The following is a 20,993-nucleotide window of genomic DNA, read 5'->3' as shown; positions in this document are numbered from 1 at the left end:
GTACACCTCGTTGACAGAAGAATGAAGAGAGAAACAGGTTCTCAGTACCAGCCCTCCTTTTCCCTCTCCCCACCCCCCTCCACCTCCCATCCAACGAAACAAATCCAGCGCAGAACAAAACGAAATTCCGTAAGACCGAAAGAAAAACTAAACTTTCATTGTGATTGCATGCAACTCTGGGAAGAGACTTTGTCGCTCATATAAGCTAAAAATCAGAAAAAAAGGACGAAGAAATTGCTGTCTTGTCTGAATATACGTGTAAAGATAACCATTTAGGATGTGGAATGGGTTACTACTAGTATTCAGACTTGAGTCTGCATGAGTCTGCAGGTCATTATGTGTGGTCTGCGGTAGTGGAACACCTAACAGACTATACCCTTCAATGACTCGACCTTGACCCTTTACATCTTAACGTCAGTATACATATTCTTCATACTGTTCTCTATACATTTCGTAAGGAGATGACAGAGAACATTTTTTTAACAATCAAGAGCCTCTTTAGCTGATGATCATTTCCTTTACTCTCCCGACTTTAATGTGTGATTCAGGGGTGATATTGTTAGGAGAAATTAGATGCTGGTCGTTCTAAGGAGTCAAGACAACCTCGTTCCCAGGACCTTTTCCCTTAGCTGGGGAAAAGGCCCTGGGAACGAGGTTGGGGTCAAGGATTAATCTGCAGCAGTAATGCTTGATTACTGAAACATACTGATACAAAGAGCAGTGGCAAACTAGATAAACAAATTTTGTTTCTGATAATAACTATTCACACTACACTTTCACACTACACACTAATCACATTACAGTTTCGCATGCTACCCCCGCCGAGTTAAAACCATTTACCTCAATAAACTCAATGTTTTGCATGGCGAATAGTATAAATTTTATTTGCCACAATAATCAAAAACTATTTTATGCTTATTACTAAGCCTATGAAAGGGCTCGTACACAAAAGTGAAAAAAATGTAAAAACTTCGATAGCGATTAAATTTTTTTTTTACTAAAACTTACAGCATTCCGCTAACCTGTTCGAGAAATTTAGTAAGTAAAACGAAGTGCAATTATGATAATAAACGTAGTGAAAGCAGCGGAGGAGAACAAGAAGACGAGGGAGGTTTGGGTCCGACCGAGTAATTATTGACGTCACCCAACCCAAACCTCCCTCGGTTTTTGGACAGACTGCGCACCATTTGACTTGTTTAACACTTGGAGGAGGCTTGCATTTCGCATGAAATGCATTTCGAGTTGAAGCAGTGTTGGTTTCTCGCTGCTTTCACTATTATCACAGGTTGCATTTATTGTTTGAATTACGTTTCATTAATCTTCCAAGTAGGGAAAACTGTAATGAAACTGTATCTTAAATACTGAGCACACTTTATTGACATACTAATTGATTTTGTATATGTTAAATGGTAATTTTTGAATGTTGAATGCGATGTGATCAATGCTTAATGGTAAATGCTAAATGTTAAATGCTAAGTGTTAAATGCTAAATGTTAAATGTTAAAAGTTAAATGCTAAATACTGAATGCTGATTACTAAATGCTAAATGTTACATGTTAAACGCTGAATGCTGACTGCTAAATGCTAAATGCTAAATTCAAAATGCTAAATTCAAAATGCAAAATGCAAAATGCCAAATGCCAAATGCTAAATGTTGTACGCTGTACACTAAATGCTGAATGCTGAATGCTGAGTGCTGATTGCTGAAAAGGACCAGTCATCATGATTTATCGCCTAGGCGGAGGGAAAGAGTGGAGGAATCGAGGGGGGATCGCAAAGTTTACAACAAACCAGGGGAGGAGAACAGTCATCGTCAACATATTATAAAGACAAGATAAGATAAGAGACGGGACAACCTAAAATTGACTGTCAATTAGCTGATCATAACAACATTATAGAGCCCGATCGGGTATCAGTAAATTTGATCGTGACAAAAAAAAAAAATCCTCGAACCACTCCCCTCCCCCTTCTCGCCGGTCGCCAACCAAGAGATGCACGCTACGTATAGACTATTTACAGCTGTCAAACACGATTATCTCGCTTTGATTTGGCTTGAAGCAATATGTTTTCGCAGCAAAAGTACTAGGAGGCCTGGAAACCAGCAATGGCTGCCAGGCATATGATGGCAGAGAGAACAAGTGGAGAACTTGTGGCACTTCTGTTGTTCATGGTGACTTTTTGCGAAGTCGTTGGTATTAACGTCGTTGTCGAAGGGCAAACCAGTTCTTGTTTATATGGAATGTTGATCATTGGCTTAGGCTGTTGCTTTCTGTCAACGCCCTGTAAAGTGAGAAGAGGAGAGCACTATATACTATGCAGTCACAGAGCGGTGCAGCGCAGGAGAGAAGGACATTGTGTACCCTAGCTAGTTGTGTGACGCGTTTCGGGTGCTACACTGTAAAATACCTCATGAGTCACTTGTATTTTCTCAGTATTGCATACACGCAAGCCTATTGCCAAAAATTGATAAAAATAAATAAAAACCAAGAGAATATAAACTGCAGTATATGTTCTCTCGGTGAAAACCGTACAAAAAAATAGATTTCGCGGTTGGCATACATATTTCGTACTTTTTTTACCATGATTATCGTCACTTTGAACGTAGTCATCATAAATTGTGAAAGTTTATGTTCTTACGAAATGCGAGGCCAAGTGCCATGTAAACTTTTAGTATCCTCAGAATCTATTCAATAATTGTGAGCCGACGCGCATGAACACTGTAAGCTGTTTTCTAGTGTTGAGTCAAAAATCCCCGTGGAAAAAAAAAACTATACACCGAATGCAAATATGGCGTCCAATTTGAGTTGCCATTGTTCTGGACTGACTAGCCTCTAACACATGTAATAATCCTTTTGCATTTCCACGTGAAGACGAGGCTAGTGAGTCCAGAACAATGGCAATTCAATTTGGACGCCATATTTGCATTCGGTGTATAGAAAAAAAGAAAAAAAGCTAACGGATGGTGTGCAACCGCTGCTCCATCCTTTGCTCGTCTGAAGGTTTGAAGAAATAAAACAAGCAATTTTTTAATATTTTCTAAGCTCACTTAAAGATAAAACGATAAGATATTTATAAGTACCGGTACTGGCGCATGCGCGCGCGCCTGACAAAGTGAAACCACTTCCTTGGAGTTTTGGTAAGCTTCCTTCAAGCCATTGTTGACTATGTTTGTCCAGAAACTGGTTTGTGTTTGATCGCTACCTCTGTTTAAAAAAACAAATTACTGATATGGCAATTATGATCGCTAAGTTTCTCTTCTGTTGTTGAAAAAGGTCGCTCGTTCGCTTAGCTCATTCGTGAAATACTTTTCAATAAAAGGAGAGAAATTTCGTATCTCCAGGCGGTCATGTAATATCCTCTATTTAAAAACTAGATCGTTTCATAATGCAATTTAAGAGTTTTTCCTGGCCATCATGGGTTATGATCCATTATACCATTGAAACCTTCTGTTTGTTCTGACAAATTAAAGTTGGGAAGATTTATCTATATTTTGGGGCATTTAAAAAACACAATTACTCCACTCTCGCCCGTTGGATATGAGATAATTATGACCAACTTGGCATCTATCATCTCATATCCAACACGCGCTTGTGGAATAGTCGTTTTTTATCGTATGATCCGTACGGGGCCCCCAGGTGGTTTATTTGAAAAATTGAAAAAATCTTCATGTGAGGGCCGTATGCGATGCAAAGAAAGTTTAGCGGCCCACGAGCTGCGAGTGAATAGTAGAAAAGAGTTAAAATCAAGAGAGACAGTCACATGATAATATGTTTGTTGACAGTCATTAGAGAGATTTAGCACCGCGTTTATGTGAAACGGCGAACTTCAGCTTGCGCTTTCACGTTTCATATAAGATAGCGTGAACCTTGCTACTTTAGCTTCGCGTGAGCTCACGTCGTGGTAGAGTTGAAGGCGCCCTTGAATGACTTACAAGAAATGGTTTTGTGCCCTTTTTCCGGTAATTAACTTCTTCTCAGTGAGAGAAAGAGTTAAGAAAATTTTGCGTGCACGGCACACGCGAAACAGGTTACTTTCATGTAGAAACGGCAAAGCACGACCGGCAAGCGTGAAAAAATGGCGGGAAAAACCAAGGTCACTCCTGCCCCTCACGTTTTACGTAAACGCGGTGCCAAATCTCTCTGTCAGCTCAAATGCACAGGCGGCTAAACACAGACGACTAGAAGCCGCAAACTGTGCCAAGAGTGCCCTCTCCTGTTTTAGAATAATTCACCTTTCAAAAGCCTGGTACCATGACTCATAAGCTCCCCGGTCGAAGGACGTACACTTCGTGAGGTTGACTTTGGGGTAATACATCAGAAATGACAAGCACATTTCATCAATTGTTTCGAGTCCACCCTGTTAAAAAAGGGTTGTATAAAGCACAAAGATCACTGTTTCGGAAGTTTACATGGACACAGATCCGTGTACATATTACAAAATGAAGGAATACGTTCTTTTCGTCATGTCACGAGGGTGGCAGAAAGAAAAAATTCCAAGACCCACGGATTTTGCGCTCCGACGTTCCACCACTGAGCCACAGAGAATCGCATCCGAAATCCATTTTCAATACCAGTCTCCCAAAATGTAATAAACATGACGATACCAACATCTCTCGGTCGCATGGCTGACGGTCGTTAAAATTATCATTGTGGAGGCCTGGGGCCCGTTTCTCGAAAGTCCTGGTAATTTAACGGGCCCCAAGCCATGTTTTAAAATCAAAATTTAAAGGATAGGAAAGCAGCTTCGGGCACTCAAACCAGTCCTTTTTGTTTCCTTAGCTGATAGTTCTATTTTATCATTTTCAAAACTTTTGAAATCCCCATCTTGAATGAAAACAAAACAGCTTTAAGGATCCGTCAAGTTATCACTACTTTCAAGAAACGGGTTTCTAGACACAAAGGACATTTGTGTGTCCAAATTATGATCGAAAATTGCTTGGCGTGCTTTACAAAATAATTTTCATCCACCAATATAACTTTGTTATGTCTTCGTTAACTTTTAGCAAGTCCATTGTATGGGCGCTTTCTTCATTCACGTTGACTCACCTTTGTTTTTGTTTGTCGGTCCTCGGTGTTATAAATGCAAACATTAATCAACGAATCACCCTGTCAAGAAAATAAATGGTAAATCGTTTTTCTTTTAATTGTGTCAATATCATACCATTGAAGCCGATTGGTTCTTTCAAGCCCTTTTTTATTGGTTGATATTGCTGATGCAGAAGTGAACTTTCCAATTTAACCTGTTCGATTTCATGCTGCTTTTTGATCAAACAAGCGACATTGGACTGTTCAAGAGCCAGTGAAAGAAAATGTTGATTTTTTAAATAGCAAATATCATCGTCCAATTAGTTTCATCTACCAGTTAGTCATTGTTAACCTAAAAAAAATGAATGAAAGCAAACAAACAATAGTTTCTGTGGCTACTGAGCAACCAAACTGGTGATTTGGATAGCTCGGAAAATGAGATACTGACTGCAGCAAAATACCATGACAAACCTAATTCTAAAGAAGAGATATAAGAATCATGTAATACCCTCATCAATCTTTTCTAATTGAGCGTCGCTTGTAAATTATTATTCTTTTATTTTGTTTTTTTTGTCTCTTGATTTTTGTATTTTGTATTTTGCATTTTGCATTTTGTATTTTTCATTCTGTATTTTGTATTTTGTTTTGTTTTTTGGTTTTTGTATTTTGTTTTTGTTTAGTTTCTCCACCATTAACTAGTTATATTGATTTTATTTGGTACAATTAAGGATAAACCTTCTCGTAATTTCAAAATTAGCCGCCTTTTGTTATGCACAACTGCAAAGACCATTTGAAATTATTGACCCAATTACTCCGTGTAGTATACCTCTCTCAGCCGAGTTTCCATTATTAAATTTACTCTACAGTTGAAATAGTTGGGGAGGTGCAGTTAATATTTGTTTGGTCCAAATATTCTTACCGGAGAAATGTGCACTTCCTTCTTCAGAGAGTGGTACTCCTATGATGATAATTAAAAAGGAAATTTATTAATAAAAAATTAAAATAAATTAATAAATCAATAAAAATTAAAATAAATTTGCATTGTCAATTTATGTTTTATTTTATACGAATATAATTACAAGCCGTCATACCACATTTGGATATAGTTTTTATTAGCAACAGTTTAACTACAAATAATTGAGTTCTGATAATAATACACTTTATTTAGAAAGGGTGGCACTGAATAGTTGAAGTAACTAATAAACTTGTGGCCCTCTATTTAAAAAATTCTAACAAGCAATGTATATTGAATTCTAACATAACTATCAATAAAAACTAGGAATATCTATCTAATAATAAGAAGATTTACGAATAAAAGTAAAATGCAACTTGAGAGCAAATGATGAATCACATGTTAGACTGTAAAATGATGTAGTTTCTGTTGTACGTTAAGAAGGTTGTTTCTAAAATTGTTCTTAAAAGATTCTAATGATACAGAATTCCTGAGTTCTAGACTTAAGCTATTCCAAAGTTTACATCGGTCATACGATTAAATCTTGGGCAAATAAAATTAATGTTGCTATATCTTGTTGCACGATTATGTTGCTAACTATTAAGTATTAAAGAGCCTTCAGTATATAAGGGTACTTCTCGCTTGATACGTTTTTACGCAACGCAGCATTTAGCTATTTTGGATTCCTCATAAAAAGGGAGCCACTGAAGTCTATTGAACAGCTTGACACTAGGCGCTTGGTTGTCAGCATCAGAAATTACCCTGGCTGCTCGTTTCTGCAACGTTTAGTTGCAGGGCTCTTGAAAAGAGACCACGCAGAGACAAGGAGCAGGAAAAGAAAAGAACTGAGGCAAAAAAACAAAAATCTAAAATGACCTAAGATATGAAAGAAATGAGACCTCGAAGGACGGAGAGGAAAGAATCCAAGAGTGAATTATAAACTTATACCTGAAAGTTGAAATCATAATGATCATCTCTGGCTATTTCTCGTAGTTCTGTTCCTTCCCTCACGTGACTAATCCAGGTTTTGCGACCTAAACAGCAAAGGCGAGTATAAAAAAGATTGAAGTTCAACAGGAAGCTGGAAGTGTACAAGGGCGCGGTACTGATATTTTGCTAGGCGGGTGACTTCCTTTTAAATACCAAAACCGGCGGTAACTAGACAAATTCTTTGAATTCTTTATCCTTTATCAAAAGTTAAGTTTCCTGGCATTAATTTCATACACAGAGGCTATTGCTTCACGCTCGATTTTCGGAATCACTTTAAAATGCACTGATCCCATCAATTCAAAGTAGATTGCTAAACAAACGAAACTTTATTCATACGAAGACTTAAGTACCTCAGCATTTCTTTTTCAATGACGGCATATTCATTTACTTCAATCAGACTGAATGACAAATAGAGGCTGGTTGTTGTGATCATCGTACAACTTCTCCCAACAATATCCAGCAAACAGGTAATAGGAATACTCACACTATCAGGTTGAAGTTGTCATTTGATCTAACACCCAGTTCTCGTAACTAATTTACAAGGAAGTGTGTAACAGCTTAAGGGGAGAATGTAATATCAGATCTTGGGAGTTAATAGGTTTAATAACATAGAGGGTAAAATTACTCAATGCTGATTGGTCAATGAATAGGGTATTTTTTCTTAATTTTGTTTGTGAAGAGGGAAAAATTAACTTTGCTTTAACTTTGTTTAAAAAAGCACTGACTTTGTATTTTCAAAGTTGAAAGTTAATTAGCAGGCCTGGTTTTCAATGTCCTGCTATGTTTGTGCAAAAATAAAATTTCATTCAGCTCAATCACGCCTTTGTGGTGATTAATTCTTTGTCAAAATTAAATGGCCCGACTTCCTGTGACTGATTACTCAAGAGCGCATTCAGAAATTCAGTATTTTTTCCCTCTATTTCATTAACAAATAATCGCAATGGTTTCTCGTAAAACTAAGGATTAATATCACGTGTTTTCAGAAGTTTCAGCAACTTCTGAAAACACAAGTGATATTAATCGTTAAATTTACTCGGCCCTATGCGATTACCTATACAAACGACCTAAAATGATTATATCAATGAGTCAACATTTTGTGAAAAGGCTTCAGTCATCAAAATTACCAGCAAGATGCGTGTGCAACAAAGCAGCAAAGACGTTTATTCCTCCTTTTGGCAGCTTGGAGTCTTTCATTCCCTAAGAGTGATATACTGAACGTTAGGAAAATGACGTGTGGAACAAATTCTTCAACGCAAAAATATAACTTTGTTAGAAAAACAGCCCGATTCGATTGGAGACCATTAAACTAAAACCCGAGGAGTCACATCTATAGATGAAAAAAGAAAGGAAAGTCTTACATTATGTTCTCGATACCAAAACAGTTGAATAACCGGGAAGAAGTCGCTAAAAAAATTTTTATTTCGAGCTCAGAACATAACAAAACCAAGATGGCCGCTACAATAAAAAAAAGAGTACCGAAGCCCGCAGTCCTCAGCGGCAAAACCACAAAAGGGCGGGGAAACAAGTGGTATTGAACAATTCCTTCTTTGACACATAATACACAAGCAAATTACTGTCTGAATAAATCTTTGGAAATGTAAGCTGGTGTTAATATAGGTTTGTACAATTGATTAAGAGAGTAAACTCACTATTTCCAAAGCAAACTGATGAATTGAAGAGTCATGCAATTTAGGATCACCTTTGACACTCATTTAAAATATGATCCTACTGAGTTATACGTACCAGATTTCTGAAAACATGACCAATATTTTGCACCCACCTGCTGCAGGCACTCTTTAGTGCAGAACCCATCTGTGTGCCATGCATTCTGTTTTGGCGGGATAATCATCGCGGGTGTAACCGCCTCTCCAACCATCATAACTCCAGCATCATACTGTCTGAGTTGCTTTGTGTAGTGGAACCTCAGGCCAGAACTGTCAATCAGTCCTTTATTTAACCAAAAAGAAATCAATTTAGTACGTGTCTCTATGTGAAACAGCATTTCGAAACCATTAACTTCACATTCAAGTTAGGGCTCCTGCGTGTATTTAACCCTGGCACTATCAATATTTATATCATTCAACTGCACTTAGTATAGTAAGAATAACGCACCAATCGAGTATACATCTTACGCGACATTTGGACTGTTAGTTATTTTGTACTGCACATAATACGCTTCTCTATCTGCTTTGCTTTTCCCGCCTTATAAGAAATGCATGTAAAATAAAGTAGTTAGGTGACAAAAAAAATATATATATTAGACGTTTTGGTGTGCAGTATCAAGGAGTATTTTGACTCCCCCTGCAAGTCTCGTCAAAATACGGCACAATTCGTGAAAATACTCAGGGAAACCACACATTAAAATGTCCCGTCAGATGTATATATTTGCATCAGTGTGCACCCAAAGCGAATGCAATTGCCTGCTTACATCGAGATCTGGCTTTTGATACGGAACTGCATGTTCACAAATAACATATTCTATATCACTGTCAAATTTCCTCAGAAATGTAACCAAAGAACTTAGAGTGAAGTTACTTTCAATTCCAATCCTTTCGTGTTGAATAAGATGATGACTTTCGCAAAAGTAGTGTTCTCTTACATGTTGTGAACAATGAAGACAGTGAGAGTTTAAACCGGGTTAAGTTTCGGCTTGCATGCTGTGCCAGTTGACTCGTATTTTTTGTCACCATTTTTCATTACCTTCCTTATTTAAAGGATTATCATAATGTATTTCAAGCATGACGACTTTAGGGCTGTCAGGTTTTCCTATCGGAAATCCAGCTATCTCAGGATAGTAAAACTCCTGAAAGATACAAAAATATATATATTTTTAAGTCGATTAAATAGTTTATGACTTTTATCTTTTTCACTATTGGAAGAACTCCTTTCGTTGGCCTAGACAGGTATGAACTTCCTACCAGGGCTTGGATTTAGGATCCCTGAATCTGGCAATATCCATTTCCAAGGTGGGGACTATGCCAACTTTTCGAATCCCTTCCTTTCTTCCCCTCTTACAGAAAGCTTAATATCGTCAATCCCCAAATTTAGCTGTGCCCTCACAAAATCATCACTTGACTCACCTTTCCACCAATAGCCCATGCAGCAAATGCTGATGCTCCCGCACAGTCTTTCCCCGGTGGGGGCATATCAGGTCCATAACAGTTGCCGGTGTAATTCAAGTGATGTGTTGGGAAGTTATCACTACACTCGTACAATAACATGTGATGAACGATGCCCTCATGACCTGATTGAATAATTGGTTCAACCTACATACCAATGGAAAGATTAAAAGTTTTGCTGGAAAGGCTGGGGAAGACTACGAACAAGAAAGAGAATTTAGATAAAGAAGATTATATGGAGGTTTCGCCGCATTGCAAATTCACCCTCTTCAGCTGTTGCGAGTTCGCCTCCTGAAGTAAAACAAGTTCGCCCCCACCAAGTTTGCAGCCTTCACCACTTCGCCCCCTAATCCTTATACTCGTTTTCTTACGGCAAAACGCATACTGTATCTTTTGGTCGAAATCGTGATGTATTTCTATATGCATCTGACTAGATTGACGCAGTGGGTTTGCATCACTCGTGCAGTTGTCATGTGCTACTAAACATTTCTAAGAATTTGCATGTTGATCGAACTTTGTTACGGTCTCGCGATAAAATTGCGTATCGATCGATATACGTTCTGATATTTATAGAAAGAGTATATGTTGGAAAGCTGACGTAAACGAGAACGGGAACAAGAAGAAGAAGAAAGGACAAAAATATTTTCGAAAAGATGGGGAATGGAAAGCAAAAAAAAAAAAAACTGAGATGTGGAGAGCACAGTAAACTAGGATGGGAGTCGGTTAGACCACGAGGAAGAGAATAACAAAAAATACGCGGCAAATGCAAAATATTTGCATAGTTCCTTACCATAATGATGTGATGCGTTTCGTTAACTTTTGGAATCTCGAATGCTCTGCAGATGTAGCTCGTTCGTTTAGATGGAATAGCGGTCTGAAATGAAGGTAATAAATAAAAGTAACAATTAAAAGAAAAGCTGAATCATCGGAACCAACACAATACTCACTTGATCCAGGGATTTGAGCCATAGACGTGCTTAATTCTTTGCTCGTGCTCGTTCATTTCTTCTTTTAGTGTTAATTTATTCAATCATCTAACTATAAATCTATTCACCATCCATCCATTTATCCATCCACCCATCCATCATTCATTCATTCATTCATTTAATCTTAATCTTTGCGTTTGCTTGTTCCTTCCTCCTTCCTTTTGTACGTTCATTCATACATAAAGTTATGTTTTTCGTTGGCTAGATATCGTTTTTAAGGAAGTAGAGAATGTTTCCTTTTTTACTTTCAAGCTCTTAGAAAAATATAGCTCTGGACTGGGGGCGTATTCTACTTTATTATATGGCTGTGTCTCACAAGGACTGGGAACTACCGAACTCACGAATTTGATTGGCAGAAATCAATACTGAAAGCGGTCTAGATTTTCCCATCTAGACCGGCATCTAGACCGGTCTAGAAAAAAAAGGTACAAAGAATATAAAAAATTGGCAGATAAGACACAGCCATATGACAAACATTTTATTAACCGAGCTAGGTCGGTCTGTAGGGGAGAATGAAGGCTGATAGTTTCTAAAGAAACTGTTCGGGGCTGCGTCGGTGGGGGTAACGAGATAATTTGAATATATCAACAAAGTTGAAATTGTAAATTGGCCACCGTAACGATTAAAAAAGCTGACGTTTCGAGCGTTAGCCCTTCGTCGGAGCGAATAGAGGAATTGTGGGTTGTGTGTGCGTTTAAATGCAGAAAATGGAGCTACGTTATTGGTGGGAACATGGCCTCGGTCGCTGGTACAGACCTCACTGCGTTCGGTCTGTACTGGCGACCTCGGTCAAGATTCTTCCATACAGACCTCCCGCTCGGTTAACAAGAACTAAGTACGCCGCACTTTCTATAACGTAAACTATATGTTCTTACCTTATTATGTCGTATATCAAATGTTTCAGTATCTGGTGGCAAGGTTGGTATATTTTCAAGGCTGTTCAGCAACAGTAGACTCCTTGATCCCCTGTTTCCAGTCCTGTGCGGCTTTATGGCATTTTCTGAGGTTGGGTCCTCTTTGTGGTAGGCATAAATCACTTTGGTAGTTCCACTCTGAATAGTAGAGATACAACCTGTATGAAAGCGGTCCTCGTAGTAATAAACCCTACTTATGCAGTAGTGGAAATAAGGCCTGAGAAAAAATTCAGGCCGTGAATTATAGCGGAATATGACGCCATTCTCGGCCAATAAGAGCGCGAGAATTTCTATAATCACCTGAGTAATTATAGTAAAAAATGTTAAAATAAAATTTTAATAAATGTTACTAAAATGTTATGATTTTAGAAATTTCTCTGTTGTTCAGCTTAAAAAAATCGGTGAATATTGTCGAATAATCGACGATATTCACCTCGCCTTCGGTAAATAATTGTTAAATACAATAAACTCTGGAAAACCGCATCAACTCCTTTAATTTTTACTGTCCTCAAGGTCCTTTGAACTTTTCTATGTTTGATATGGGATCGTAGACCATGGATTTAATGAAGCGGGTCATTGTAAGTGATGTACAAATGTTATTTGTATATTCATATGCTATTCATTATTTTGTTAGTTGAAGGGTGTGCCACAGATGACGGGAGAGAACCAGCCAATGAATAAACAAAGGACTTAAAAACACAGTAATTGTAACGTTATAGACCGCGAACCTCAATTTTGTTGTCTTGTGAATCACACGTGTCAAACTTTCTCTTGACACTCATGACAGTTTTTCCGTTTCTCTCTTCAAGTGAAATCAGTTCATAGTTCTGCTGCATATCCACCTCTGGAACTGAGTAACCATTAGAATGTCGATCCTACAGAGAAAACAACAGTTTGGAATGACACAATAATCCCCAAAGACAAACTGATCAAAACTAGACTAAAAGAAAAAAAAAGTTCACGGTTCGGTTTGCAGAATTTGAGACAGTTTTACTGAGACTAATTTTTTTGTGTGTTCTTTATCATTAATCCCGTTAAAAGAAAAAGAAACAGCTCCTGAAAAAGTTATCGAAATGTTCAAATGGTTAAATGATGAAATGCTTATTGACTTTGTTTGGGGGCGTAATTATAACGGAAATGCGGGGTATGGGGGACCTAACGGGGGACCTAACGGGGAATGCTTGGCTCTCGGTCATGACGCTGCACTCGGTCCTCACGTAATGGTCTTCACACCAAATATTTTTGATATTGTTCATATTTTCAACTTCCTCTTTAATGAAAGGCCTCCCGGAGTCTGTTTTCAAAGCGACCGCGGATCCTTTTCAAAATGGATGTAGCATGCCTTTAATTAATTACGGTTCACTTGACCCTTTGGATGGTGATATTGCGCGCGTAATGTTGAATTTAGTATCGCTGAAGCAGCAAATTCGCAAATGTTGCGAAAAACTCACGTATAAGTGTTTTGCTGATTTTTTTTAGCCAACTTTTAAGATTTTCGTTAGAGGCAAATTAGCCACCGTGACGAGTTAATTAAGACGAAAACTCGAAAAAGAAATTTTAAGAATGGTAGATAGATAGATAGATAGATAGATAGATAGTTTATTTGAAAAACATTGCAACCGAAGGTTGAATTACGTATTCATTTACAAATTTAAGAAATATATAAAAATGGTAAAATACTTTTAAAATATTAAAAATTAGGTAACATAGATAGAATCAGCTTATACGAAGCGTGCGTATCATGGCACCTGTTCGTACGAACCACAGGTAAATTAAAAGCGAGCTTTTTCCTTAGGTCCACCCTAGATACATTCCTGGGCGGCAGGAGCTTATGCAGCTTGTGATTTGGTACAAGAACGTTGGAAAAGAGCTTGTTGGCAATATTCTCGCGCCGCTCATGCAGCGAGATAAGCCCAGTGCACGATAGCGCCTCTCTATCAGGGAAAATTATACGTAATGCGCGCTTCTTAAAGCTAACTTATATTTACGACTACCACCAAGAATATGTCGCTTCACTTCGAAATGAATTCAAAAGGGTTGTTACAATAATTTCTGCCATTGCTTTCCTTGTATATTTAGTAGGTTTAACTGTGAAAGCTTACTAAGCAGGTCAGGTCAGTCGAACTAAATGATTACGAATGTTGCTAAATCAATATTTGCAAGTCATTTTGCGTCAGAATTACGTGTTTTAAGTGGTCACTTGTGCCTGTCAAAAGCAATGAATAGCTACCATTTTGAGACAATTTTTTTTAACCATTTCGTTTTACCCTCTGGTTTGGCTAAGTGAAACACGATCATCGGTCAACGGCCTCGGACAATACCGAATTAACGAGAACTAGTCTGTTGATTTCATCTTTGTTTCTTCTTCATGAATCACTGTGAATCAATAATGAGCGGCTGCACAAGTTCCTCTTCTCTTTTTGTTTGCTATGACAACGACAAATAGTCGATGCCATGACTAAGACCTTGCCGGCCAATATATACATATATATATTTGTTTCATGAGGTATTCTTCCTGAATTCATCTAAACAAACTATGCGGTATATTCAAAGTGCAAACGAGGTTGAGGTGAAGGTTCTCATTAGCATTTCCGACAACTTCCCTTATGACGACGAAACAAATATAGATCCACGATATCGACTCATGATAACTTTTTTGCAGATGATGCGTCCTGTAATTCAATAAAGGCGCTACAAATACTGAACACATTTATGCTAAAATGTAAAGGAAACACTCACAAATTCCTGTAGAAATTTTCAGTTAATGAGGTTTCGGAGTTTACACAACTTATAAACATTAATAATTGAATAGTATATGTGCACGATCCTTCGCAGTAAAGCACTATTTGAGCAATAGTGAAAATCAGACCTGAAAAAAATTTTTTTTTTTTTTTTGGCCTGTACGGGATTCGAACCACTGACCCCTGCGATACTAGTGCAGCGCTCTACCAATTGAGCTAACAAGCCAACTGGGAGCAGGCCATCAAATTAAGTCGACATAAACCCGTAGATGATAAATCAAACAACAACAAACATATGAAACATATGTATGAACTGCGGTTATGAAACGTATATGTGCACGATCCTTCGCAGTAAAGCACTATTTGAGCAATAGTGAAAATCAGACCTGAAAAAAATTTTTTTTTTGTTTTTTTTTTGGATCTATTCAATTAATAATTGAATAGATCCAAACTAACCTGGAAATATGATTTGCCGTCCTTTACCCAGCCGATTACGATATCAGCGCCTTTCATTTTTCCCTGCCCACTGGAAATTCCGAACCCTATCCATCCAGTCGTGTTGGCTTCCACGGTGAAAAAGATTTCTTTGTTTTCAGTACTGACGTTCCAGTACAGTTTAACATTTTGGCCTTCATCCAGTGCAGCAAAGAAGGAATGTTCTGACAACAGATCAGCCGAAGCTTGCAATGTTAACGAACACAGGAGGATGATTTGTAGATGCAACATCTTGCTTTGTCAACTCGTCCCGAAGCCGTGGGCACTGAATTCACCTTGTCAGCTTTGAATAATTTAAAGGTTTTCTAAAACTGAAAAGTGTTAGGGAAATGATGCAATCAGTAATAAATATTCATGCGCTCAAACGTGTAGGTATACGCCAAACCAGGCAGGTTTCATCTAACGTACATAGGATAATAGCCATGCGATGTGGATTATAATATTGGCTTGTAAGAATGGGCTGGCAATTATCCGAATAAATTATTCAATCTAATAATTATCAGCCCGGGCATGAATTCTTCAGTTTTGTTTCCCTCCATATCTGTTAAACATGGACCTGTTCTGACGTTGGTGACCCATACTGTCACGCCACATTGGTCTTGAAGATAATATTTTGTGAGAAACCTACGTGACCTCCAGCACGTTATAAAAAAAAAAAATTATGTGTTTTGGTATGGTACGTGCAAACTTGCTAGGCTACTGAACAAACCAAAGCAAATCTTAGAATTGCACAAACATCGAACATAATCAATAGGTTTGTATGAAAATTTCAGGGTAAAAATTTTTTAGAATGCACACGCTCGGAGAATTTGTCCTCTAAAGAAAACGTTAATATTTGGAATCATTTGACATTTTTTCACAAAAATCTGATATTCCTAAGAACTTTAAAAGAACCTTTCCGGGAATATTCTGTAAAGTTTATGACTGCCGGACATTTGTCTATTTGAGACGGTGCCCGGCTGCCGGGCATTTAGTTACACCATAGTCACGTTATCTGCATCGACAATTCTATTGGGAAAATATTCATTGTACCTTGAATTAACTTGTAACCAGGGGTACCAGTGGTTCACTGAGGTTATTTGAGTTTATCTAAACAGAGAAGCGACGTCGACAGGATAATCTGTATAAATTCTTGTCACCTTGTGAAATTCTTACCATTAAAATCAATAAACCTTATTAGCTTCATTTGGATATTTCAACAAAGTTGAAATGGTAAATTGGCCACCGTAACGATTACAAAAGCTGACGTTTCGAGCGTTAGCGCTTCTCGTTGCCATGTTCCCACCAATAACGTAGCTCCATTTTCTGCCTTTAAAAGCACAAACAACCCACAATTCCTCTATTCGCTCCGACGAAGGGCTAACGCTCGAAACGTCAGCTTTTGTAATCGTTACAGTGGCCAATTTACCATTTCAACTTTGTTGATATATCCAAATTATTTCGTTACCCCCACCGACGCAGTCCCAAACAGTTTCTTTAGAAACTATCAGCCTTTATTCATAGGTAAATATCAATCGCCCTAAACAAATTATCTGCGAAGCGTCAAAAGTAGTCCACGATCGTTGCTTCTCCGGTAACTGTCACAATTGTGCCACAACTATTTCCACAAATTCAGACATGTCTTCTCATAAATACCTTAAGGAACTGGATCCCAAGTGTCAGATGATACGTATCCCTGCTATATTTCGTTATCCGCTAGTCGCGTGACTTTCTCCTGCAGGAGACGGGAACTCCATTTATTCGTCCCTATCCGAGAAGACTAGAATATCGAAACCACTTCTTGATGTTATAGAGAGGCAGCATATTCTTCTCAATTATTTTAAAACCTTGAGTGTTGGTCCGGCCGGAGCTCGAACCCTCGACCTCGCGCACATCAGTCCAGCGCTCTATCCATTGAGCTAACCGGGAGGCGATTAATGTTTTCAATAGTTTTTGCCATAACAGTACGGGACTGACAAAAGGAGACGATAAGCATCTCACAATCATTTCAGGAATGCGTGCGATTTTCATTAACAGAAGTTTTGGTTTTTTGAAGAGAGAGCGTTTTACCGTTTTAGTCAGCATATTAGGTAGATCCGAAGATATGACAGACGATAAACTTCTTAATATACGTAAATATAGAGTTTAATATACGTATCTAAACAACGGATTAAACCGGATTACACCGCGGTCCTTAACTCTCCGAGTCCATACTCTCTTCTTCTCGTTCCTATCCTATAATAGTCTTTCTTATATCCCGGCATACACTACAACCCCTCTTCTCCTAAGGAGAAGACTTAACATAACGAAACAACATGAACGGGTCAAAACGTCTCCAACACGAGCCGGATTAAAGTGTTCAGTACACTAATTAAAATGTTCAATAAATGTTCGACAAAGTCTCACTCTTTCACCGAACAGGGTTCGTACACTTCGTAATCTTTTAAGTACTCCGGTGGCTTCTTTTCCCTTACTGGTCTCCCTTGGGGTTCTGTTCTCCTTCCAGTGTCATCTTCCTCGGAAGAGTCATCTCCAGCAACTTGTTCATCTGCGGTTGTATCCTCTCTCAAGTATTTCTTAACATCGGCCACGTTTCTCCTCGTGTTTACTCCTTCGGGTGACGATATGATGACCCCGTTACCGTGCTTCTTGCTGATGGTATATGGGAGTGGGCCATAAGTAGTCGAGAGTTTGTTCTCTTTCTTTGGTTTTAAGAGTACTAAATCACCAGGCTCTAGTTCGCTCTCTCGAGCTCTCCTTTTCCCATCAGCATAGTCGGTTCTCTCCTGCTTCATCTCTGCATCCTTGTCTCTCGCCTCACTGTCAGAGTACCTCGAGTTTCCCAGTTCAGGAATCTTTGATCTGATTTCCCTGTTGAATAGGAGTTTGGCCGGTGTGACGCCTGTACTGGTGTGAGGTGTAGTTGTATAGGCTGTTAAGAACTTTCGCATCTCGGTCAAGATATTCTTTTTCTCAGCTTTAGCAATCTTAAGGGCTTTAAGCAAGCTTCTGTTCTGTCTTTCAACCTCCCCATTTGCTTGAGGCCATGGGGGGGTCGAGGTGCGGTGTTCTATATCATTTGTTTCCAGGAAACGTTCAAATTCATCGGAAACAAACTGTGAACCGTTGTCAGTTTTCAACGACTGTGGTAACCCATGGGTACAGAAAATCTTATCCAAACTCTCAATGACTTTAGTGGATGTCACGGACGTCAGAATGTCCACTTCGAAATATGGGCTATAATAATCAACCACGACCAGTACATATTCCCCCGACGGTAGGGGTCCCATTAAGTCTGCGGCTAGGTCAATCCAGGGTTGACTTGGAAACTCTGTATGTCGTAAGGGTTCTGGTGGTGTAGGCAGTCCAACAAGTTGGCAGCCATGGCAGGTCTTACACCGGTTTTCCACTTGTTTATCAATCCCAGCCCACCAAACCTTTGTACGAAGTAAAGGCTGATAGTTTCGAAAGAAACTGTTTGGGGCTGCGTCGGTGGGAGTAACGAAATAATTTGGATATATCAACAAAGTTGAAATGGTAAATTGGCCACCGTAATGATTACAAAAGCTGACGCTTCGAGCGTTAGCCTTTCGTCGGAGCGAATAGAGGAATTTTAAAGGCAGAAAATGGAGCTACGTTATTGGTGGGAGCATGGCAACGAGAAAAACATGAATAAATTAGTGGAATGAAAAGCGTTCGTTGATCCCTGTGGGATTTAGACTGCCGGTTTGAAAGATGAGCTTTTGTTCAAGATTTTTACGACTTTCCGTGCCACCTAAGTGCAAGGAAAGACCGCAGATTGCCATATGTTGCTTAGAATGATTAGGTAAATTAAAATGTCTAGCGACTGGTTTCGATGTGTCCTTGTCATTCCTTTCCACGTCTCGAAGGTGTTCTGGGAATCGGTCACCTAGTCTTCTGCCTGTTTCGCCGATGTATATCTTTTTGCAATAAGTGCAAGTTATGCAATAGATTACATTGGCGGAGGTGCACGTGAAGTGATCGGTGATCTTAATGGATCGTTTAGGTCCCGATATTTTATCAGTGTTGTGAATGAAAGGACACGTTTTGCATCGTGCACGAGCGCATTTAAAAGTGCCTGGTTGGTCATTAGTCTGAAAAGAACTTCTGACCAAAAAATTGCATATGTTTTTGTCGCGTTTGAATGAAATGAGCGGAGGCTGCGAAAAGATAGTGCTTGTACGAAGTCTCTGTTTGGTTTTTACCAGCCCCTGATGACCCTCATGTGCTGAGTCTAATACTCTTTCATGTAGTCTTCGTGGAATTAGCAACCTCGTTCCCCTTAATACTAACTTTCCAAGGGAAGAGAGTTCATTTTTGACCTGTTTATAATGTGGCGGGGCTTTGTCCCAGTCTCCTGTTGAGATGCACTCTTGTAGTTGTGAAATTTCTGGGTCAGTAGCTGATTCTCTCTCAATTTCTTTGATGGGTATTGCTACTGGTGCTGATGTTTCTGCCACAAAGCGAATAAATTCCTCAGCAACATCATGACCACTCAACTCTTCCTTATCAAGAAGTCGTGAAAGAGAGTCAGCATTGTTCTGTTTACCTGCTACGTCCTGTACCCGAAACCGGTATGGCTGAAGGCGAGGTACCCAACGCTCTATTCGAGCCGAATTTCGGTAACTAGTCGAGTATATAGTTTCTAGGGGCTTGTGGTCTGTCAGCAATATGAACTCCATTCCCTACAGGTAAATGTGAAACCTCTCGCATCCCCACACCAGTCCCAATGCCTCTCTTTCTGTTTGTGAGTATCTGCGTTCAACTCCTATTAAGGCACGACTAGCATATGCGATTACACGCTCTTGTCCCTCCTGGACCTGTGTAAGCACTGCCCCAAGGCCTACCGGGCTTGCATCTGTAATTAGCTTGGTTGCTTCTGCATTTCTGTCGAAATATGCCAATGTTTCTGCCCGTCCCAGCTTACTCTTCAGGATTTCAAATGCCGCTCCTTGTTCTGTGCCCCATTTGAATGGTACATCCTTCCTAGTCAATTCTCTGAGTGGCTCTGAGATGCTTGCTAAATTAGGAATGAACCGGGCGCTAAAATTCACTAATCCGAGGAAACTCCGCACTTCTTCTGCGTTTGTGGGTTCCTTAGCCCGGACTACTGCGTCAACACGTGACTCTGTTGGGCCGATACCTTTCCTTGATAGCAGATATCCCATGAAAGTGAGTTGTGGCATTCTAAATACACACTATTCCGGATTGAGGGTCAGTCCTTTGTCACTAATACACTCAATGGTCTTTTGCAACCTGCTGTCATGTTCTTCAACCGTACGACCATGGATAATTATATCACCGTGGATATTGTAGGCACCCTCACATCCAGCCAGCACTTGTTGAATGGTGTGCTGATAAAGTTCCGGGGCAGAACTGATTCCGAACATCAAGCGTTTATATCTATACAACACCTTGTGAGTAATGAATGTGGTAACAACCCTTACCAAATCTACATATATGTGACATATATATGTTACATATGTATGCCACATATATGTGGCATATATGTCAAATATATGCCACATATGTGTAACATAAATGTGGCATATGTAGGAATTTGGCACTCATGTTGCATATATATCACATATATGTGACATATATACGTAACATATATGTAACATATATGTGGAACCTGGGAACCACAAATGCACCCTTACCAAATCTACATATATGTGACATATATGTTACCTAAGTTCAATTGTTGCACATATATGCCACATATATGTGGCACACATGTGTAACATGTATGTCACATATATGTAGATTTGG

General features: G+C 39.0%; 1 protein-coding gene across 1 annotated transcript; it reads right to left on the bottom strand.

Annotated features, from left to right (window-relative positions):
• Window positions 1–856: 856 nt before the first annotated feature.
• On the bottom strand, window positions 857–15,510 carry LOC111341166 (DBH-like monooxygenase protein 1). The gene is made up of 14 exons (XM_022948117.2): window positions 15,183–15,510; window positions 12,714–12,860; window positions 11,947–12,123; window positions 10,876–10,959; window positions 10,047–10,232; window positions 9,667–9,769; window positions 8,747–8,913; window positions 8,091–8,163; window positions 6,925–7,010; window positions 5,944–5,982; window positions 5,046–5,105; window positions 4,232–4,356; window positions 3,080–3,203; window positions 857–2,280 (listed from the first exon to the last, which is right to left on the bottom strand). The coding sequence occupies exons 1-14, from the start codon at window positions 15,450–15,452 to the stop codon at window positions 2,083–2,085; spliced, it is 1,839 nt and encodes a 612-aa protein (XP_022803852.2). The 5' UTR covers window positions 15,453–15,510; the 3' UTR covers window positions 857–2,082.
• Between the last annotated feature and the right edge of the window lie 5,483 nt (window positions 15,511–20,993).

This window comes from Stylophora pistillata, chromosome 5 (assembly GCF_964205215.1).
Source record: "Stylophora pistillata chromosome 5, jaStyPist1.2, whole genome shotgun sequence".
NCBI lineage: Eukaryota > Metazoa > Cnidaria > Anthozoa > Scleractinia > Pocilloporidae > Stylophora > Stylophora pistillata.
This window is presented reverse-complemented; position numbering and strand designations above follow the sequence as displayed.